Source organism: Branchiostoma lanceolatum, chromosome 17 (assembly GCF_035083965.1).
Source record: "Branchiostoma lanceolatum isolate klBraLanc5 chromosome 17, klBraLanc5.hap2, whole genome shotgun sequence".
Lineage (NCBI taxonomy): Eukaryota > Metazoa > Chordata > Leptocardii > Amphioxiformes > Branchiostomatidae > Branchiostoma > Branchiostoma lanceolatum.
In genome coordinates, this window is record NC_089738.1 from 225,501 (window position 1) to 249,780 (window position 24,280).

The 24,280-nt window shown below is 45.0% G+C and overlaps 1 protein-coding gene across 3 annotated transcripts in view; it reads left to right on the forward strand.

Moving 5' to 3' along the window:
- Nucleotides 1-24,280, forward strand: part of LOC136422387 (alpha-N-acetylneuraminide alpha-2,8-sialyltransferase-like) — a 42,552-nt gene that overhangs the window by 550 nt on the left and 17,722 nt on the right. Inside the window, exon 1 of one of the 3 annotated variants that reach the window (XM_066410126.1) lies at nt 7,707-7,748. The exons of 1 other annotated variant lie outside the window; for it this stretch is intronic. In XM_066410126.1, coding sequence (XP_066266223.1) covers nt 7,722-7,748 — 27 coding nt within the window. In that variant the 5' untranslated portion in view covers nt 7,707-7,721. Of the gene's footprint in view, nt 1-7,706; nt 7,749-18,005; nt 18,286-24,280 lie in introns of those variants that run through there. One more of the 3 variants, XM_066410127.1, reaches the window with a different exon arrangement.

The following is a 24,280-nucleotide window of genomic DNA, read 5'->3' on the forward strand; positions in this document are numbered from 1 at the left end:
AGTGTTCGGTCAGGTAGGATTGCATCCAGTAATGTTTTTGTTATACCACTCCTATTAATATGGCGATTAACATAATTTGTGCAGGGTATGAACTGATTATGTGCATCACTACTCTCCAGCGACTTACTTTTTCTGTGTGCTTCATTTATTATACAGTCAAACCTGCCCAAGGCGACCACCCGGCGGACCGGGCAAAAACGGTCGCGATGGACAGGTGGTCGCCATGAAGAGGATTCCACTCACATGTTTCCAGGTCGAGGTTTTCAAATACAGTACGTAAATGATGAAAAAATTATGTGAATTTAGACAGCATGACCCTCACCAGGTTCAATTCTCATTGACAGAAAGATCCTACAAAAATTACATTTTCCGTTATCGATGTAATAATTGTATACCGCTACATCGTGTCCAAATTTTCGTCATAATTTTGACTACAAAACGATGGTTGCCTCGATGATCTCGCAGCGCCCTCCCGCATTCACACGTTACATTGAATAGTACAAACAAGGCACGCACATCATCGAAGTTTTAAGGCCTAAGACAGATCCCTAGAAAACGCCTGCTGGTCCCAGCCTTTTTTGGGTCGCCGACCGCTGGATGAACCTGAGGGTCAAAAAATTTTCGATCTGACAACTAAAGATGAAAACGGTGATTTCGTCGCGCCGCGCCGCGAAGCTCTGTGCCACCGCATCGAAGGGTAAGTCAGTGCAGCAGAACGCACAGCGTCCAATAAAGGTTTGTGAGATTCATGGAAATAAAAAGAAAATAAGAATTTTGATTTTCACCAATAACTAGAGTATTCGTAAATGTTCATACACAAAATCATCGTGTTTTACAAAGGTCAGCGGTACGCCAAATCCGGGCCGCCCGAAATCCAAGATGGCGTCGGGACCAAGGAACAACATTTCTCGCCTGATGTTTTGCCCGCCGCGAAGTCATTTTTCGGCGGAATTTAGCAAGATACAGACACATTTTTGTTGAAAATACAAGGAATAGATAGTAATTTCTGTGAAATCTGACTTTTTGACGCCATGCACTACGTATTCGTTTTGAAAGTTGAGTTTAAACGAAACTGAGTTCACGTTAAACTATAAGATTACGATAGGCACAACAACATCACAAACATTTGTCTTTACAATGTTTATAGGGGGAACGTTTTATTAAAACACTTCATGGAGGAATCGATGGTATAACATTGCTATTCCATAAATTTTTGATCTTGTTTTTGTCCTTTAAAGTCTTGAAAACATTTCCGTGAAATCCGACAGCAAAATGATCTGATGTCACCACACGCTTGAAAATTAGGCGACCGCCATGGGCAGGTGATTGTGCTCTGTGCCGTCCCAATTCGTGGCGGTCGCGGTCGCGTTGGACGGGTGGTCGCCTTGGGCAGGCAGCTTAATGCTTGTACCTATGGGGAAAATTTTCGGGACCGAGAAAAAGCGGTCGCCATGGCCAGGTGGTCGCGTTGAAAAGGTGGTCGCCTAGGCAGGTTTGACTGTACATGTACTTATTGAATCCTTATTATTAGGCGTTCGTTGTCATGTATGAAAAGCAGTCTTTTCGACCAAAAGAAAAGGACAGTGGTTGAGTGATGTTTGCGCGATCCTAGAGACGTACCAACTAGAACGAATGATTGTTGTGCTGTTTGTTTGGCCCCGCCAGCGACTCTGTCAATATGTAGAGCAAACTGTCAACACTGACAGGACCGGTGTCCGTTTAAATCTTGGAAACATATCGCGTTCGGGTCGGATGTGTTACTAGGACGGGTTCGGTCGGCAGATCTAAACGTGCGATGTTATGGAATGCTATTGGCTATTGTGACTGAATCTGAGGAAAAGCTCTCAGCTTGGAAATGCTCATAGTCCACAGAGATACCTCCACCACAGGCGCTCTAGGACCTCTGGGCAATACTAGCATGCTTACCAAGCACGTTTAGGTCAGTGACTTGCGGCTTGTGATGTCATTAAAAGGTCAAGAATTGACCTCCAATATGTAAGTACAGATGGTCATCTTAATTATATTTTGTTGATTGTTCTTATCAATTCTCAGAGGGGCGCAGGCCTCTTGTATGTTTCTGTGTGGTGACAGGGCTTGGGTTTTTGTTTTGTTTAGGACCCGTACTCTTTGATAGGGAAGGGCTAGCAACCCCTCCCTGGAGAAATATGCCCAGTCTGTCCTGCTACAGAAACAGCAAGGAAACCTGCTGATCTATGTGTCACTAGGCGCTATAAGGTGAACAACAACTCTTTACTACTAAGTATAGCGCGGTTGTAGCGCAAGGAAGTCGTCACGATTATTCGTTATTTATTATTTTATTCATTGCTCATTCTCCCGCAAATACGACGGCTGCAATTCTGGTCCAAATGTGACTGTGGTAACTGTACGAGTCATGATACGTTAACCCACATGGCAGTGTGCCCATGCATGTACACTGACAACGCAGAAAACGATATTTGCCCTTTGGGGCCAAACACACATGGCAACACAGCAGAAATAGCCAGAAGAAACGGAAGAAAAATTCGTCTTACAAAAGTTGCGATATTTTGGTGACGAATATTTCCATTTTCTCCCTAGGGTTGAAGTCTATATTCATTCTTGTGTACTGTGTGGGGGATGTTTATGAATTGTTACTGCGTGCTAACGTTACATCATGCACGTGATTTTATTAGCCAGACCCACCGCGCTAAACCTTCGGCCGGGGAAGCCACATGCCCCGATACCAAAATTTCGCACCTCATAGTGCACAATGTGAAACGTACTTTTCAATTTTTTTCGTGTGCTGAGTTAGCCTCCACCAGGCCCTCCTACGGGCGTATAGATCGTAGAATTCGGCAGAAAAAGGAATAATTAGCCAGTTGAGTCAGTCCACGGTGAAGATCACATTTAGCCCGTGTAGGAACCTGCAAATGGAACCCAGGCAAATATTCTCCCAATAGCCGGCGTAGTTAGTCTGGTAGATTCGTACTTGTACACTAGTATAGATAGTCTGTAGTTGCCATACAATATACATTGTACCTGATACAATTGGTGTGCAATAAACTTTGACCTGACTTGACTTTATTGCGAGTCTAATTAATTAACTCGGGGGGGGGGGCTTATTGCAGAGTTTCCTTGGGAGCTCCAAAGACGAGTAGCTGGTCTTTTACGGCCCTGGAACCAGTCTGGCATCCATGCTATGTTTTTGTTGTGAAGTGGATTACGTAAATCTATCATTAACATAACTGTTAACAGCTCTGTTGTCATGTAGTAATTTATACAATGATACAATACTTTTCATTCCCAGCTCGTCACCAGAGTTTGTTGGCGTATTGCCTGTTGTCCAGACGGATTAACCGTTTTTCATGCCCAGCTGATCCCGCACTGTTTGTAATCCCCGATGGGTGCACGCGTGATACCAGTCTAGATTAGCGCAGATCGCTGGTGACAAAAAGCAGGATAAGCTATTGTTTTCCATTTATTGACTGACTATTTAAAACGCAGTGCAATGTTGGTGAAATGTGACAAACTAAGGCTCGGGACATATGGATACGTTTCCAGAAGTTGCTGACGACCGGAGTCTACATTTAACATCGTCCACACAAAATGTCTAGTACGCTCTTTTCGTGTGCGGTCAATGTAAGTGTGCACTTTCAGTCAAGAATGTGAAATTCAATTAACGCTGAAGTATTTCACTCAAAATGATTGCCTGGAAGGGTGGCGGGATAGAGGCAGGCGGGGAGCCCTGGCAGAGACCAGTGAGCAGGTAACGACACGATATCGTCTCCACTTCACAGTCACGAATCAACAGCCGAAAAGCCCGGTCTCAGACACGACAGAGCTCCTGAAGCTGCCCTCATTTCATACCCCCGGGCTATCCCATCGCCAGAAACATACGAACAAGGACTAAATAGCCAAATAGATGTTGTAGGATATGTTTTACGTTTCACCAATATCCTACACAAGCCCCTGGCTTTAATTACTCTATGTGTTGAGAAGTGTAAACTGTATCCTTACATCTCAGCTTTACTGGTAAGACTGCCAGTTAACGCGAGACATCTTGGAAAAGGAAGTTGTGACCTGGCCTTGCACTTCTTCGTTGTGAGTTGCGTGATTTGTTTTCTTGGAACTAGTGTGCCCTCCTGTGGTTCTATCATTCTCCGTAACGGAAACCCTGTTGGGAAAGTCAAGAACCCTTGTCATTGTTATTGACTCAGCCTTGTCGGATACTTACATACATGGACCAATTCTGCCGAATCAGCCAGTTCCTTTTGCTTGTCATGGTATTATTGTTTGGTACGTGTCTAGTGTCTAGCGCAGCAAGTTGTTCACGTTGCTGTTTCTGAAGCAATATTTGGGAGGAGTACAGGGAGGTGTTGGCTATCCTTTTGCCCTTGACAGTTTAGTTTTCACATGACGTCATATGGACACCAACATGGCGGCGGACGCAGCTATTTGAATGTCAGAGAATCGTATATCAAACATGTTCGGACATCTAGCGATATCTCCAGAGCCTCAAGAGAATACCCGCATATTACCTTAGAAAAATCTCGCCGATGATTTTTATAAAAATATGGCGTACGCTTGAGCTACGGTCCATTGAAAATTGGAAATGCAAATCAAGGACACCAGCATGGCGGTCAGCACCTGTCCGTTTTATTGATGTACTAGTAGTAAGTGAAAACGCTCTATACCCGCTCTTCTTCTAAACCCGTCTTCTTTTCATTTACATATAATATGACTTGTGCTTCTTGCTGTCAATATCCGTTGCTGTCAATATCCGTTTGTTAGGTCAATATCGATCATGAATAATATTTTCTTGGCTACGAAGAAATTGACGTATAAGACAATGTCCCAAGCAGAGGAGTATAAGATGGATAATAGGTTATTTTACCTACTGGTAATGGTACATTCCCAACTCTTGAGTACTTTGCAATGGCAGATATAGTTACTAACATCTGTCTACATCTTGGATTTATAGATTTTTCTATCATCGTACATGAGACAATGATTTGCAGGTAGGACAATGTTCACCACATGTGCTACTCCCGCCGCGATTTTTGAAATGAAAACGGTAGCGAGAAGCAGATATGTGAATACCATACATACGTTCTCTTGTCCACGTTCAGACACTGGTCAAAGCCAGGTCAGACACTGTCCAGACTGTACTGTACGTGTAAATTAGAAGAGTACGTTTAGAAAACATCGCAAGAGGCTTGCTCCGTATGCGTCTGTCAGAAAAGATGACCGCTCACATAGATTTGTGGTCTGGGTCCACTCGTGGGGATTGAACGAAGTAATGCTCGAAGATGTCCGCCGGGCGCGTTTCGGCTCGCAGACGGTCGTTGCGATTTCGAACGGTCGACGCCATATCGGAGACCGGCACACTTTATTGTACTATTACTATTACACGCTCCGTCAAATTCGTGATGTTTCGTGGCGTAGAGGATTGGGGTTTCGGGGTTAGGCTTTTTGCCCCGGGTTTGAACCTGAGCTGGTGCATTTTCTTACAGTACAAAAAATCCGCTTAACTGCACCACCCATTTGTCAGCGTTTTTGGTGCAATTATCCGGCTGGTGCAATTATGCGAAATGCCCAGCTGGACCGCACCACCATGGGCGAGGGGGTGTATTGTTAGTCAGAAACACTAGCACAAAGAAAAGAGACGAAATTATTCAGTTATTAACTTTATTTATTGACCCTTTGCTGAAAATAAAGAAATGACTGCGAACCTGTTTTGATTTTGCATTCTTTCATTTTTCCATGCGATCTACCGCATTACAACACACGTAGTGTTACAGGGGAGACATTCTGAAACATCGTCATGCCACTCATGGGATAACAGTTTCTGTGTTACATTACGTAGAGTGCAGTTGTCGATTTACGTGAAGCATGTACCGCCATGAAACTAGGAATTGAAACTAAAACTTACTGATTACGGGTGACCCGCCCGGGACCTCCCATACGATTCCTATCAACGTAACTGTCAATGGAGACCGCCTTCTTTTGTTACTCAAAACAGTTTTAAACATATTGGCGGTATTGCGCCTTTACACCGGCAGGTATCGGCTCATTTGTACCGCGTTTGCCGATTCTAGCGCACCTTTTCAGTTAACTTGTCGAGGATTTTTGAAAAAAAATGGTGCAGTTATCCGGCATTGGTGACCATGCGCGGTGCAGATATGCGGAGTCACTAACAATGCAGTGAATGGGGACCGGTTTTGGACATTGGGATTCGGTGCAATTAAATGGTAGGTGTGTTTATCGGATGTGCAAATAAGTGGCTTCGTCTGTATCTTGAAAAATGTTTTTCAAAAATAGTGAAAGTCAAAAATAGTGAAAAAGAATTTCTTTTAAAATATTTATTTATTTGAATTTTATTTGAAAAGGGCATACTGTCGTACATTTGTAATTGAAATGTTGTATTTCATACTTACACGATATGACATTGACCGGGTACGGAAACACTCGTCGGGGTGGGGGCGTACCGGATTTAAGGGGGCCTGCATGATCCTTTTCCGTATTGTGTAAACAGTCTAATTCAATTACCCATATTTTGCAGTGAAAGATATCTTATTCCCTTCATTCGTAGCGAGGTAGCCACATTTCGCGTAATCGTCTTCCTTAATTTAGCGTTACAGATATGTGGTGCTCCTGAATTTAGCGTAAAGCGTTCTTGGGGACCATGAAGGAAGTGGAGGAAGTTCAATATACTGTCACTATCCGGGGTTTGTCTAGATCATTACCAGCGGCCAACGGAGACACTTCTTGGTTTGGCTTGCCAGATGATAGATGATCGTGAAAATATTAGTGAATCCTTAGAAAATGACTGGGACAAATGACATACCGACATGTGCTTGGGAATAGATTTTTATCAAAAGTGTATTTCTGTGTATAATTTATGCAGAATGTGTGTAACATGATAACGCTCTAATCATTCCACCGGTCCTCTCTGATCCCACCTGCATTGCTTGGCTTCACCTGCGATGTCTCGGATTTCCCCACAGGCTCAGCTGTCCTCATAACAATTCCATGGTCACAAATTAAAGCGCTGTAGGAACCTGTCGTCCAATGCAAGGTTAGTCTCTGGCAAAAACCAAAAGATCAATTCTTGAAACACAGGAAAAACGGTTTATTTTCCTTTTGAAATTCCTCTCACACGTAAAATCTCGGGAAGCATAACTATGTGTACCATTAAAGAACCCAACGCACTCATCGAGAAGAGTAGGGGTGACCCGGTGTGCTTGGCCAAAATCCCGGGCCGTAGCGAAGCCGCATGCACTACTAGCTAAGTATAAAGCGCCCTGCTTCGTCCGCAGTCTGAAGTCGCTCGCTCACCTCTACCTGTTTAACGCACGTTTGAAAGATTTACCCATGTACGATTAGGCGCTGGTGACGTCATGAAATATCTAATTTTTCTTAGTTTTTCCTGGATACGAGGGACACACCCTTGTTTACTTTGTGCTTTGATAACTAGGGCCAACAAAAATCAGCGCACTGGGTGTGCCATAGCTGTTGTTGTTTGCTGTGTCAACTCACCTTTGATCTAGTCTTCCTCACCCGTAACGGGGATAGTTAGGGACACACCCTGTGTCCTTGGTGAGTCCCAGTCTAGTACAATGATAGGAGTGTAGCGTAACATCGCTTTGCAATGTTGCTAGCCCCTGGCATTGACTGGCAGTCGAAGACCTGTGGTATTTAGGAGCTCGTCACGGTGACAAAGCACAGAACAACCTGTGAAAATGCAGCAGCAACTGAACAACACCGAAGTAGGTCGAACCTTTACCAGTACTTTTTATAACGGGTCTAAGGCGTTTAACCTGCCAGTTTTGTTGTTTTACTAGCTAGTTTGCTTTTGTTTTAATTGGTACAAGGTTTTGATAGTTCCCTGATTGTACTACACATTGTCGGTAGGTTGACTTGTATTAATGTATTTATAAACATTAGTTATGTTTGGTGGATCCAACAGTCGTCATGTAGCCCGGTGAGCCGGTAGTGGCACATTTCAAAACTGGGGCTGTTTGCGGGAACGAAAAGTAAAAATTTATATCGAGAAATATTGTTTACCTATGTTGATGTGTTGTACAGCCGTCTGGTGATGGAAAGCTCGCTGTAGATCCTTGTCGTCGGTTGGTTCTGTCACAGCACTTGCTGAAAACCTTACGACAAAAAGAAATGACAGGACGAATGTGACCTCGTCTTCATGCACAACAAACGGGCCGGGCATATGTTCATGTCGGGGGCCCGAGGTCGTCATCACAACAATGCGTGCTTTGTGACAACATTCCTGATCCAGCTATTAGTATTACCATGACAACGGTGCTAGTCACGCAGCTTGATCATGTTGTCATGGGACCAGCTCCTGCCCAGAGGCATTCCGGAGCACAGAACAATGGAAATCTGTTGTGGACCGCCATTGTTGAAAGAATTCACTTATATTATCGTGCCGGATTTAACTCCAAGCAGATGTTGGCGTCCCGGCCGCCAGAGAAGGGGCGTGAATTTGGGCGTCCCCTTTCCCTGGTCAGCTTTTATATGAAAAATCAAGCATAGATGCAGATAAACGAAATGAAATATATGTGATTCTGCGACAACAACTTACAAGTAAGACGGGGGGCGCCATAGCTTTCTGTAACCTACGGTCCACTTGAGCTCACCGGCCACGTGTTCTATGTGCATAACGTGACGTCACAGAAGCCGTGGATTGCTTATTCCTTCACAAAGACTGGAGTTGATCAGTCAAAAAGTTAATTTTTGTGTGTTTGAAATTACAGTTCAACTTTGATCGAGAGTAAATGAGACCATTTGACGCCATTTGACTTTGTTGCAAATTTATAAGGCTCTATGAAAACCATACGAGTACGTAATCAGCAATAACTGAATGAAACGAAACGATCAAAGATGTGAGGTGCTTGAAAACAGATGATCAGTTTTTCCCATGTCAAATGTCTCGCTTTGTTGTATTCTCAGCTTATTGCAGCGAAACGAAAACCAGCTGAGTAGCGGTGGATTGAGATGGACCCCAGGTCGAAGGGGATGAAATGGCCTTCACATGGTGTGGTCATGACTTTTGTTGGCTGGACTGGGTTAAACTGGACATGACAGGTGGTCACTCTCGTTTTGTTCCGGTCAAAACTCTGGCCATACGGAGGAGGGTGGCCTTATCACAGCGTTTCAAGGGAGGTTAGATCCGATGATACGCAGCCCAGCTAGATCCCGGCATTATGGGTTACCGGTGATCGAGTGACTATGCCGCGGGGGGAGGGGTCAATTGATACAGCATGCTGAAGAAGTTTTGTAGCTAATTCCGACAAGACTAAACAGAGCAGCATGTCGCTCACTCCCGCCTAGTAAATCTTCTCCAAACCTGCACTCGGGCCGCAGAAACATATTCTCCAAGCAGAGGTTTCGGTCGAGTTGGGTAGGGGTGTCTCCCTCAGACGTTAAAGGCAACCTAAGCAATATTAGGGCGCTGAAAGTCATATATTCAAAATCAAATTTTTTCTGATTTCTATCCATAGTAAGTTTAGATAACACTATCCCATCGCATATCGACCATCACCGAGCAAAAATGTGATGCCGGTGTGCGGTGGGAACTCATTGAGAATCTGAGTACTTGGAGGCCAGCCATCATTTCAAATCTTCCGAACATGCACGATTCTGACCGATAAGTCCCGAACGCTTCCGGAGAAATAATCACATGGTCTTGGCTCAATGTGATTGGGCATTGTGACGTCACGCGGCCGGAAGTTACCGAAAATTGTCGACAGAAAACGGTTACTGCTGGAATCTGGGCTGATTTTTGGGGGGACCCAATAAATAAAATACTCCTTTTGTGGCTTACTTCTGTGCTATTTCTAAACGCCCAAAGTATGAAATAATGATGCAGATGTGCTAATATAGGGAAGTAAATGTAAATTTCAACCTAACCTAACAGAATTTTTTCCCCAGAATATTTCAAGTTTTACCCCCTGAAATCGCTTAGGGCACCTTTAACAATCCCGGCACTCCTACCCTACTCGACCAAAACCTCTTCTTGGAGAATAGCAGAAACATGCCGGCAATTCAGACAGTATGTATGCATGTCCACTGAGTTGCTGTGGATACACATTTGTCTTATTTTATTGATGATTATTTTATTGATATTTACCACATTTTGTGGAAGGATTGACATAACAGGTGACTATCACCTTTTCAAGATGTCAAGCAGGCGACCAGATAGTCTGTATAACGCAAACTCCAGCTGTCCGGGGGTTTCTCTCCCCTCCTCTTGGGTTGCGAGGTGGTTACAGGGCCGCGAGCGGTCACAAGAGGCTTGATTGAATTCAGGCTAGCGACCAGAGTGTAAGGTTTGACCCACTCACACCGGGAAGGACCCATACTCTTTTCGATATTATATACATAGATATGTGGATTATTTAACGCGTTCTAGATGTGGCTCTCTTAAAACAAGGGACCTCCATTTAACGACGGACGCCCTCAACCGAAGCTCATTTACGCCTGAGTGAAGTGGGGAAAGTCGTGTAGAGTGCCTTTCCCAAGGGCACAATATGTAAGGGGATCGTTGATTCTGGGCCCAACACTCTAACGATTACGCCGCAAAATATGCCAATGGATATATGAATCGGAAGTTCTACCATCTCTGAATTCTACTTCCGTCACTCTCTACTGACAGTGCATTCCAATAGCTGAGGACAGACAAGAACACACACATCCACACATCCACACATTCCGAGAAGATAATCACCGTAAACGGTCTGTAATGATTTGGAGCTCAACATTCTGCAGAATGATTAATCTCGGGTTGCCTTGTGAGCAGGCCAGCCGTGGAGTAAGAAAACTGTAGACCACAGGGTGTATTACGTCTCTCTTTATTAGTGAAGGACCATACTACCAGCACGTTCCGCTACATCGATAGTGGGGAGATGAGTCTTATCCGGTTACTACAACAGCACAAAATTACAAACAAACTTATTGAAGCTTTAAGTTGCAGGCTATTGGTAAGACCGCACTGACATGATCCGCGCGTATCAATTTTACTCCGTTTCACTTGAAAAAAGGGACCATACTGAGAAACAAACAAGGAAGCTGCATGATTATGAGCAAACATATCGGATAAAAACGGATACCAATGTCGCAGAATTCATTTGAATTTTCAAACAGCTTGATAGCCCCATTCAACTAGCTCTTTCGAATCACTATTAATAATGCCTCTTTTCATACCGCCATCTTTTTACCATGTGTATCAGTAAGCTGAAAATGTATTTCGAGCCTTGAGCGCAGATAGACTTTATTGTTTGGTATATCATGTTCTGTGTGTTCAGTCATTTATTCAATCTTCCTGACCACTCACTTTACTATTCGTGCAATTTCCTGGTGCCTAGTTATTTTACGTCTCTCTCTCTTGTGTAACCCTAGATATCCCCTTGTCACCTGTCGGGTATCCACCACTGCACAGTCCTATCGATGTTCGTGTGACTATAACGACAGACCCGCCAGTGTGTTGTCATACGTTACTGTAGTACTGTAGTGGCAAAGTCGTGTGAGTGTCCCATAGCTCCACAGTCCTATCGATGTTCGTGTGACTATAACGACAGACCCGCCAGTGTGTTGTCATACGTTACTGTAGTACTGTAGTGGCAAGAGTCGTGTGAGTGTCCCATAGCTCCACAGTCCTATCGATGTTCGTGTGACTATAACGACAGACCCGCCAGTGTGTTGTCATACGTTACTGTAGTACTGTAGTGGCAAAGTCGTGTGAGTGTCCCATAGCTCCACAGTCCTATCGATGTTCGTGTGACTATAACGACAGACCCGCCAGTGTGTTGTCATACGTTACTGTAGTACTGTAGTGGCAAGAGTCGTGTGTGTCCCATAGCTCCTGGTGCCGACAGGGGGGTACTGGCTCCATGTATGGCCATGTTCTGGGCAGACTGGAGGTGTCAGTATTTCACAGAATATGTCGAGCCCGTCCGATAAGTCACGGAAGTTGTCGTAATGAGGTAATCAGGTCAACTGGAACCAGTGCACAGTGTGGATTGATACATGGGGAGGTTGTTCTCCGTTATATGTATGACTTTTCCATTCACGGAAGAGACCGCTCTTGGTCCGTTTCTTCCTCCTCTTCATCTTCCGATCCAAACAAATAACGTCAATGACCTGGACCAGACGGCTGTCACCATGGTTACTGGTAAAGTAGCAGACACCCTGTGCTGTTCGATAACATTATCTAGCAAGTGGACGGACAAGTCGTAAAGGGCTGGTCACCATGTATATGAGTGTGTTTGAGTATGAATAAACAGAGCAGTAGTTTGTTAGGATGGTCGGCTGAATATATTTCCCCTCAAAGTGCTAGATAGCTACAGTTGTGCAGGTCGCAAAACACAAAAATGGACTGTTTTTATCTGCATTTGGTGCACGTCTGGTTAGGGCTGAGATGTGACAAATAGTTTCAAAACGACAAGGACTGATTAGCCTGGATGCCATACTCCGTTGTAACCGCTGGCTGAATCTCTTCGAAAGCGAAAAGATTGTGCCCGCGGTTACTAAACTATGGAGGATGGCAGCCAGGCTGACATCGTTTCAATCATCTCTTCACCTCTCTTCTGACATGTAACATGCTTCCTCATTGGCTCAAACACCATATCTGCACTATGCCACGCCTTTTCGATTATAGTTGGTAAGCTTTATTGATATCCATTCCCCTGGGGATTCATGCATAGGAGACAATATATGGTGTAATGAATATGAGAGAAAAGAATGATAATTCAAGAAAAACGTTAGCATAATGCTAAACACAATGCCGTATATATCTAGCAGCTTCTTTTCTCTGCTTAAAACACATGGCTACATAATTATACATTTCGTTCATTACCTAAACATTTGTCTATGACATCAAGTCCATGTACTTCAACGTATCCTGCTTTGATATTGTCTTACATCTCTTGACGCTCGTTTTCATACAATACGGTCATTAAGAAATGCATTTCATCTTCAATACGCGATTACAAAATTGACAGAATCTATATTGTAGAGGAGTAACGTTACGTCTATGCCTGATTCTACATGTAAGAGATGGTCACTAATACGAAGTTTTTACATATTTCTCTTCGATTTTCAGAATTTTTAATGTTAAGATATGGTTCTCTGGTAAAACATCTCTTTAAACGTACTGTACGTCCTTAACTTGTTGCCTTGATTTACCCTTTGACCCTTTTCTTGTAATGCTGAGTTGATAATAATACAAATATCGCAGTGTAATCGATGACAACTTCCACATCAAATGTGTGAAGAGTATGGGCTTATGATCTAGAATTTTATTTTACCCTCGGCCTCTCCGAGTTCATCTTGAAAACAGAGAAACTAGGTCGGGAAGGCTGTAGCTTCAGACGTGTCAAAGGCCTTCGACAAATATAGTCGGGGTCAGACCGTGGTGTTATGATAGCGGTGCCCCTGAGCAAACATACTCCCTTGGAAGCATGTCCAACTCAGGCAGACTGTGCCAGGCTCCTCTCGGTGGTCCAGCTGACTGGTATTGACGTTCAGCCGTACGGTCCTCCGTGCCCAGGAGGCGCGTCCACGGGTAAGTTGGTGGTCTCTGACTCCAAGCAGATGTATTATGTAAGGATCGGTGTCACGCGTGTTTTGCTACATTTAGTTCGTCTATCTAGTAGTGAACCTTTCAACTCTTCGCCCCCCCCCCCCCCCCCGTCCTAGAGGAAAGAGGTGCAGACAAAACGTGCATTAGTAGAGAGAAGTGTAGTTGAAAGGTAAGGCAATAGGGGCAGTGGGTTGTTATCGATCCACTGTGTGTAGGGCACGGTATTGGAAGGCAGAGCCCTGCCCTTTTCTTCCACCGCCTTTTACCTCCCCAACCGAAGCCATGTACCCATTTTTACACATGAGTGGTGTGAGGTAAGTCGTGTAAAGTGCCTCTCCCAAGTACACAACGTCTGGCCAGGATGGCCAGGAATCGAACCCCTGACCTCTGGATCTTTTGTCCGCTAACTTAGCTACTCGGCGATTCGAGAGAAGCATAGGCATGCAGAAAATGCCACAAAAGATCCACCAAACAAGCGCAACCCATACATCTGCTTGGTGATTCAATCAAACGACATCTACTTGCTCATGGTAACTGAGCTCCCGGGAAACGTTTAACCCTCTAAACCTGCCAACATATTTGTTCCTAAATCATTGCTCTGGGGAAAAATTGTGTTGTTTTAACCAATCACTCGTTTCGATACAGCAAAAGTTGCCAATTTCACATAACAAAGGAGCCATTCAGAGTTCTATCGTGCCAACAGTGAACAGCCTCTAGTATGATTTATCATGACGATACCAGTCCAGTCTTGCTTGTAGTTTGTTGTACAGCACAAATTTGCGGGGGTTTGATGTTCGCGGTTTCGCTGTAAACTACGAACCGCGAACTTCAAACCAACGGGAAAATGCTTGTTCTGATTTCTGCCCGCTTATCCCCTTGTCAGACCATCGCGAACACTCAATTTTCTCCCTACCGCGAAATTAAATCCGTGCGAACTGAAATCTATTTACATGACGGCAGAATCTCTCGAAGCAGATGTTAGGTGGAAATTTAATCTTACTCTGACTGTGAGAAAACGGGGTAGCCTGGATATCCAGACTGTAGCCAGACCAACTCTTGGGCACCAGGTCCGACATGCCCCGAGCATTTTGCGTCACGCCGTCAGCCCACTGGACACTGGAAGGCTCTGTAGCACTCCCCTAGAGCTGATTCCAGGCAGGCAAAATTACCGGGGGTGCGGTTGGGTTAGCTGGCAAGGCGGGGATAGAAGCTTATAGTGCCGAGGAATATCAGCCTTTAGATCTGGAGATGCTGGTGTCTGTGGGACCCAAGTAGGAAAGTCATGCAACGTGTATTGTGTTGTTTTTTGCGTGCAACATTTTTGGTCGTCAGTTACGGTTACAGTTCTTCAAGTCAATACACCTTGTGTACAAAAGTACCCAACAAACTTCCCAACACAATTGCAGACACTGACATGCCCAAGACTTTCCTGGTCGATATCGCTGTGAAGAAGAAAGTGGACACATGCCGAACGAATTAAAGTTGCGGTAGAGGTTGTGCTCAGATATGTCTACATGTACCTTTGAAATACGATCATGTTAGATCAGGCCCGGTGACTACAATTAAAACCACAGCTAGTCGTCCTTATTCCCAACACATTACCCTGAACCTGGTGTCGCTTTATTACCTTTAAGTTTCCCTCGGCCAGACCCTTGTAGTGCCTAGTGGCGCACAGGCGGCAGGTTTCCTAGCTCACGGTTTCAGTAGCAGGGTATGTTTTACAGGGGCGGGTGCTAGCCCTTCCTCCTGTACGCGCTCGAGGCACCTCGGGCGTGCTCGAACACGGGACATTATTACCTTGTAGTCCGGTCTTACGCAGCTTGTGCCTGCTGTTCAAAACCTAAGCCTAAAGCCGTTTGTCGGTTATACGGAGTAAGCAAACAAAAAAACAAACAAGAAATTTCGCACTTTTGCAGCTATCTTGCACGAAAATGTACATTTCTATGGTATTGGATAAAAACGGTGTCATTCAAAAGTAGATGACTGTAAGATTAACAACGAGAAAGGAAAACGACAACGGCCAACAAAACCTGTATGACCTTGTATAGGTCCTTGTATTAGTGTAAACGAACATGTTCTAAATGTGTGGCAGATCTCGATCGAGGATCCAAAATGCACATTTTATCGCCCTTTCTCCTTTGTCACTGCCCTCCCCTATACATTGTTCGCCCTTGAAATACACCAGCGGAGATTTGTCCTTGAACAGGATAAGCAAGTGCACGTTTGTCCTTGAGCCGCCCTGGCCGTTAGCCAGTTTCTACCCTATCCGACCGCGCGCTAGCTTGGACCGATAAGGTCACCATAAACAGCATGTTCTTGACAAATAAACGAAGATAATTAGTTTGTTTTTACCTTCGCCAAGAAGGTTTTGATTTTGAAAGCGTCCGTATGTGTGTGCGTATGCGTGTGTGTGTGTGTCTTGAGCCTCCTAGCAGCTTGATTTTGACCTGCATGGGCGTTTTTGTTAACACCTTTGCAAGAAGATAAGTCATCTCATGTAATGCCTTTGCCTCAGGTGTATCCCTAACCCATCGACGGAAAGTTTGCATATGTAGTAACCCTAGTATGGAGAATCTCCGTTTTGAATTTTGGTTAGATATAAAGTTTTGTTCCACTACCGAACTCCAAAGCTCAAAGGGAGCTATACTATAGTTTTCCCTTGATTGAATCTGGACACAGACGACTGCTGAAGGAAACGCATTCCCTTGGAATACACGAGTAACTAATGATCTGGACTCCTGAGTTCAAGGTCAGAAGGGTCACCATGGGAAACTTATCTAGAGGTGTCACCTTTGTCACGCACCCTGACTCGCTCAAACCCCCTTCAAAGAGAAACGCAGACATGTTTACACCCGTGGATCCCGCAGGTCGTGGTTAGGAGTCATAAGATATTCTGGCCATGACGAGTCACAGGTGAGACGCCACATTCCTCATGTTGGAATCAGACGCATTGCAAACCTCCCAGCCTTGTAGCGCTAGTGGTGCCGACTTAGAAGAAAAGAAAAGCTCTTTTCCTTTGCAATAAATCTATGTTATAACTGGTATGGGCTCGAACGACTAGACATGCCTTGGGTCTTTTCGGTCACTTTACGGAATTGTTGACATGCCACAAGGCCTTGGGCGAAATCCTGGATCCGGTTTTCACCCAGACTTGTATTATTGACAGACAAGGGAAGAATAGTTGAGTACACACTATACAACCACCTTCTGATGTTATGGCTATATGATCATTCCTTCAAGTTTGTCGTTGCGATGCTCCTGTAATACCGAAATTGTGTCAGCAGGGGGCGTCTGTTCTGTGGACTGAAAAGGTTTGCCTGGCGCTCTCACTCTCTCCTGTTGTATTTCCCCCTCACTAGACTAGACAGTTAGATTTAGTCTCCTCGCCAGTGTCAACTATCACAAAGTGGGTGGAAAATGGGGATCGCTAGGGAATGCCAAGGTCAGACCGACCCAGCCGTGACCTTGTCCCGCTGAAACTGTGCCAGCATGTTTCTCCCACCTCTGCGGCTGACTGAGGTGAGAGTTGCGGCCCCTTCCTCGCCAAATTAGGGTTTGATTTGTAAAGGTGGTTACTTCTGTAAAAGTAGATGACTGGTCTGCATTACAGAGTTGCAGTCATGATTGATGCGTCTGGGCTTCCAGTGGCACCTCGCCTGGGATAGGGTTGGTCTGAGGTGAACCGGCGAAGGTTTATTTTGAAGAAAACGTGTGGCTAGAGTTCTTTTAGCAGCCTCGTCTCCTTTCTAATAGAGGAGAACACTCATGTCTCAGTGTATTCCATCTTCTTAAAGGCTTACTAGTTTCTACTACTACTACTACTACTACTACTACTACTACTACTACTACTACTACTACTACTACTACTACTACTACTACTTCTACTACTACTACTACTACTACTTCTACTACTTCTACTACTACTACTACTACTAGCTGACTGAAAAACCACGGTACTTCACCTCAGTTGAGGATGGCTGCTTTACTGGGACTTTGTTCCACGGCTCGATATGTGTGATTTGAAGGGACCACACTGGGTATACTAGTAGTTTGTCGTATCGTAACGGCGGGCTTTTCTACCAACTGCGATTTCACATCTGCCTTGGATTTCCTACACGTTTTGTATCTGTTAAATATCCCGTATGGCTTTGTCTACCGTACACGCCTGCTTTCATGGCACAACGTATCAAACAAGTCAGCAAGAACATGTTAGGGCTAACCCTTTGTAATAGCCTTTGGCTAGTTGGGTAGCCCTGGCTGTACTTTTTACAGTCGAATAAATCAAATCAAATCAAATCAAGAACATGTTGCCAATGAGTTTGCGCTAATCCTGCAGCGGCGCCTCCAACCACACGTACAGCGATCCGCCCCTGGGCTCTTATTAACGGTTGGCCCCGTGGTGTTTAATGCTGAGCATGTCCCCGTGGCTTCTGTCGTCAGTGGTGAGCAGTCTGCGTTCACGGCACGTCCTCCCACACACCAGCTAGCCACTGTGATCGCGCTACTGCTGGAGAACACGGTTTTCTCATTGCGCGGGGACAAAAGCTATTATGAGATGAGGCCAATGATGCGTGGCGTAAGCTGGGAGAGCTGATTGATTGACAGGTACAACATACAGGCGGGTCCTGGCAGTGCAGGTTCGGGCGGGTACGTGTGGATGGACCGTAGTGGGGAGGCTGTGACGAGGGATGGACAGCCGGGAGCTGGTAGGTACAACATGGTGTGTGGAGGAGTGGGTTTCGCTTGGCCGAGTCGTATAAGCACACTGGTGTAGGTGATACTTTATACTGACTCATATAGCCGGAGTGGGCGATCATTGATGCAGGGGATCCTGTAGCCACAGACTACACCACTGGTGCTGCGTAGCGTTGTCTATACGCGCGGCTCTTACATATCAGCCGCGATGTTCACTTATTGATCACCGTCCGTTCTCCATTAAGCATCCATGATGTGGATATTTGCTCCTTGGCTCGTAATGTAATAATATCCGACCCCCACAAAAGTGTTAGCCTCCGTTGCAGGCTCTGAAGCGGCTTTTTGGGGGGCTAGGCGGCTGATAGTTACAGGATCGCTGATAGCTACGGGCTGGCTGCAAAAAGTGTATTATTTAGCCCCCCCCCCCCCAAGAAGCCGCTTCAGAGCCTGCAACGGAGGCTACAAAAGTGTAGACATCTACTTTCCATTCGTTATTATATTGGTCGTTGATTTAATGACTGAATCAGTTTGTATCATGCAGCCGTTACCGTGACAACCACGTATCGTAACCTCCAGTCGTCATGGTCGTGTTGTTATTTGGCCGCATGGTTTGGGAATTAACTGTGTGTTATAACTTATAACCAATAGTTGTTTGTCGCTTTGCTTTGAAAGTTCACAGACTCAGAAAGTAGCGTTAGATAAGCTGAACTATGACTAAGTTCGCGGTGTAAAGCCCATGTTGCTTGAATGAATGGGCGAAGTTTCCAGGTTTGAGCGTGAATGTTTGAGTCAGTACCAGACTACCAGTACCTCCTCGTGCGTTCATAATGCGGCCGTTTAACGTCCCTCAGATAATCCCCGCCCGTGTCACAGCGGCATGGCAAGTCTGGGCTGCATTTCAACCAGTTCATTACAATTAGCCCAGCGCCTTTCTTCAGCTGATTGTGGATGGAGCCGTCGTTTCAATGTGCCATGTTTATGGCTTGAAACAGTCGGGAAGCGAATCTGCTGGTGTGAGGTCAATTTGAGTTGACTTTGAGTTGAACCAGGCATATTGCTCACTTGATCCTCAGTCGTGCTGTGTAGGCTATGAAAAATCTAGATGCGACTAGATACCGTATGGCCTGATCGTGTCTGTCTTGAATTGTCTAAGAAGCAATGATATACCTTTAGCACTATTCAACGGAAGCCACCAAAAACTCTTGCACCAGGTTAAGGCATGGGGAAAGACGAAGGTGGTATTGTGGTCAGGGTTGTTAGCAGGCCGCAGTGGTGTGCCCTTTGGAAATGTGCACCTAGCTTCGGCTATGGCTGGGCTCCCGTGAGCCACACCTCGAGAACGTCAACGAACCCACCACACTTATCGATAAGGGCAGGGGTCCACCCCGGTGTAAGGATCAGCTTGTACGTACTACTGTTCAGAACTGGTGTGTTCTACCTTGAGGCGAAACAAACAAAGGCGACCAAGACTCCGAAAGAGTCCGTGTCGGAATAAGAACCTGCGCACTCCAGCTGCAAGTGAGTTTAACAGCATACTTAAGTGTTAAGCTGTATGTTTACACTAACTGATGTCTCTTTCTAGATCCTCTGTGTTAAGTTCTGCTACGAACACTGTTATTTCTACAGCAGGCGTCGCCGATAAGTGTTTTCTTATCGCCCAAATCAGTTACTTTCTTTAGCCCCCTGTACCTGGGACATAGCAGACCCCATGTTGGTTTGTAAACGTCTTTTGTACTGTATTTTTCAGCATCAGCAAAGCGATTCATCGTACTGTAACCAAGGAGGTTAAAATAAGGCTGTAACTGTGCTGTTATCGTGCTAAAGTAGTGGTGAAGAATAGGGCATAGGCTGGTGCTGTTTCGTGGCACCTATAGTATTTTTTCTCGTGCCATGGAATAGAAAACAACCCCCCTGATGTCGCAGTCATTATAGATTTGGGTCCAAACAGCTGAAATAGCCGAGCATATTTTTCACCATTATTTAGGTGTAATCTGGCTGTTCCGCGCTGCTGCAGCTCCCCTCTGGAACGGTAATTTGGCCGTTTGCATATTCGATCTCATACCGACATGCGCGCCGCTAGAACTGCCTCGCTGATCAGGCGAGTTAATGGGCAACATGATGTTCGTGAACTTTCTCTTGCATACTGATGCAGACTAGATTATTCACTGTGATTGTACAAATATCTTACTTATATACATATTGGTACTTAGGGAATAAGGTTAGGTTTTAGCATTTTGCTTCGCAGTGGTAAAATGCTTTATTGATTTTCGGTAATTTCCTGAGATTTCACTCAATTGTAAAACAACCATTAACCAGCTTCCGTTAATGACCATCTGTTGTTCTTATTATATTAACAATTGTCACCCCTAGACGACATCTTAGCTGCAAGCAACGTAAAGTATTAATAAAGCATGCGTAAACTTTATCGCATCCTTTCAACGCAACCTTTACGCATGCTCTAAGGATTAAAGACGCAATGATTGTGTACATGACTGTCTACATGTTGGCTTATAGATTGCTGCTCTATTTTGCACGTATGCTTACAGTAAATAATCCAAATACATAAGCGTAATTTTATCTGTGCCAAGTGCTGATAGGATTCGGCACCACTTTATTTTTGCTGAGGAGATTTACGGCGCATTTTCACGCCCTACATAAAGATCCGTGCGACAATTTGTCACCATCGCCCCAGAAACTATAAACATGCCACCTCCGACAGACCGCCAGAAATAACGAGTCGGGGGAAAACGTCAATAGCTGCAGCGGGGAGTCCGGCCGCCATCATAACATTATTTCTGGATAGGAGAAGGCTTTAAGATATCTGTAATTTCATCTGATGGTCTTTCATCCCGTAAAAAGTAGACGGTGTGGCGAAACTGAAGTCCATGGTTGATATAACGTTATAGGGGTAATTCTCGTGAAAGGAGAGCTCATGATATACGAAATCGTTGCAGTAATCTTGTGTGATCTGGCAGAAGTTCAAGGGTTGGGGTGGATTCGGCCAGTCAGCTTGTGGAGCCCATTGTCAATGTCAACTGTGTAACAGGATCGTGGATTCTCCAGCCAACGGGATCCTTCAAACAAAATGTGTTGGGCCAGAAGGGAAGTGAATGTCTGTCTTGTATTTTGGGGGTTAAGTGCAAATACAAGCAATGGGGGGTCGTGTCCAATGGCATACTCGAATTCGAAAAACACAAAGACAATAGTGACTAACTGTATTCAGATCGGCACTGTTTGCGCAAGTATAATACAACTTATGTTGCTTTATTTTGAATTTAGGGCATATTTGTTTAATATGCATCAATTTGCATAAAGAACACTAGAGCCACAATGTCCCACCCGGGAATTGACAGACACCAAGCTACCATTGTTTGGTACTGGACTAATCATTACAGGCTGGGCCACGTTTCTCATTTTCTAGGCCTCTTCTAAAAATCTCCTCCTCCTCCATGGTGAGACTCATGTGGCCTGTCTGTCGCAGTACGTCGTGTACGTCATCTGTCTAGCCTCATTACTACAGTACAGACAACGTCCAGCCGTCTGTGCAGTAAAATGGAGTAGACGTCACTTCTTCTGGCTTCTCCTGTTGGAACACCAAACTACTTAGTAGATGATACCGGTTTCAGCGAACAAATGTCCCACGAGTGTGCCTATATTTCGGTTACACAGGGCATTGCCACCGATGAGCTAATCCCTTACTGTTGCACCGAGTATTGATAGGCGATGGTGCAGACAAGCCTGTACAATAATCTAGGACAATTGTAGCTTGCCCAGCCACCGCGGCTGTGTTGTCTATTGATCTGTATCCGTGGCGGGGGCTCAGACAAGGGGTTGTAGAGTTCTGCGTGTCAGTCGTGTTTGTGTGCAGTTCTAGATTTCATCAAATGAAACGACAATTGATATATGACTTTACAACTAATCACTGGAAATATATTCGGAACAGGGCGAGTTTACAAATAGAGGTTTGTGGCGTCGTGTGGCGCAAGTGTAGAGCGCGCGGCTGTCAAACAATGGGACCCGGGATCTAATCCCGGGTTGTGCCCAGAGACATGTCCGAATTTGCGCCCCGACTTGGGAAAGGCACTTCACACGACTTTCCTCACTTCACTCAGGTGTAATTGAGTACCTAGCTCATCTAGGGTTAGGGACGTCCCTCGGGTAGGACGTTAAATGGAGGTCCCGTGTTTGGGGAGAGCCACACCCCGCGCACGTTAAAGAACCCACCACACCTTTCGAAAAAGAGTAGTGGCATGCCCCGGTATGCGATGGTCCAAATCTTACAGTCCGGTCTGGGATGACATCTTGAAAAGGTGATAGTTCACCTGTTATGTCAATCCTTCCACAAAATGTGGTAAATCGAAATAAATAAAAGAATATCACAGCATGCAACGCTACATAAAACCGTATAGGAATTAAAATAACTACAAATGATAGTCCAGGCGAAATAAAGGTTTCATAGAAATCAACTTTGACATTTTGAATGGCATATGCAAAATCGGTGTATTTCCTTGATACAGTATTTCTGTATACTGTGTTAATCGGTTTTCAACGTAACGTCGTAAATTTAATAATCGCGACAAAAATATGATTCATTTCATGCGTTCAAATTATGCGCCAGCTTAGTTGATAACCCCTGAATGAAAACCCGTTTCTTTGTAGAGTACTAGAGCGGGTATCTCACTGGACTGTGCCAAGTTGCGTCCGCAGACATTCGCAAAGTGGCGCAAACCAGCGTCAATGGGAAATTGAAATCCGAAATTGCGTTGTTTTTTTTTAAATGGCGCAAAATCGTGCAAAGCGGCGCAAAATGGTTAACACACTTTCATGGATACAATTCTGAAAAATTTTTGAACACTTCTCTTTTTGTTTTTAAATTATTGTATTTTGTTTTTTCATTCAGTGGCAACACTGCAATTTCTAATAAAGTTATCTTGTATCGAAATTGACATTGCAGACGCGCCCGTTTTGTTTGGCTCATCTGGGCTTCATACGCAAATGCGTCGCACGTCAGTGTGACCGCAAGGTAAAATTAGCACAAATTCGCAAAGTTGGCGCAATTTGCTAGCGCAATTTGAAGCATCCCAGTGAGATACCCGCTTGAGACTGTACATGTAGTGTGTTAAGCCCAGGTTACACATAGCCGAACATGGCCTCCCGACTCTCCCCCGACCATGGTTAGAGTGATTCGGGAGCTAGGTCGGCTGGCGTTCGGCTGAGTCGGCTGGCGTTCGGCTGAGTCGGCTGGCGTTCGGCTGCGCCAGCTGAATGTTTTGAAAATTTCAAAACATTCGGCTCTGGACGGAGGTTCTGGAATCGGTTGGCTGGTGTTCGGCTGGTGTTCGGCACGGTCGGCTAGTATTCGGCTAGTGTTCGGCGGGAGTAAGTCAGCAGTAAAATTTAAATCTTAACCACGCTATAACCACTGCTGACTTACACCAAACTAGTTTCCAACCTACCCATGACTCACGATCACCCCTAGGCCGTAGATAAACCTCGACTACTACCAGAACGTGGGCGAATCAGCCCCGACCTTCACACGACCAAAAACAGAGAAGAAAGCTAAAAGTCTTATTTAAGCTAACCTTGATCCAAATTCGATGTCTTGGTAATGTTAATAACATAGAAGAGTGGATTATTTTGATTAAAACTGAAAATGAACCCTCTTTTGAAAGTCGCTGAATGTGTCAATTTCAATTTGTGAGAGGGTTAGCAACTGGTTGGGAATTAGTCAGGAGAGATTCGGCTAGAGGTCGGGATGGTTGAATGTAGGTTAGGAAGCATTCGGGGCTTGGTTGGGGGTAAACCAGGTATTGGTTAGGAGATGGTTGGTACATGTTCGGGGCAGATTCGGCGCATGTTCGGTGCCAAATATAGGCGTGGCCTAATTCTGGGCAGACTGCTCCCGAACTACCGCCGACATGGGTCGGCTAGCGTTCGGGAGCCATGTTCACACTCATTTTTTTCAATCGCGATTGAAGTATAATCGCGATTGAATCGATCCGATCG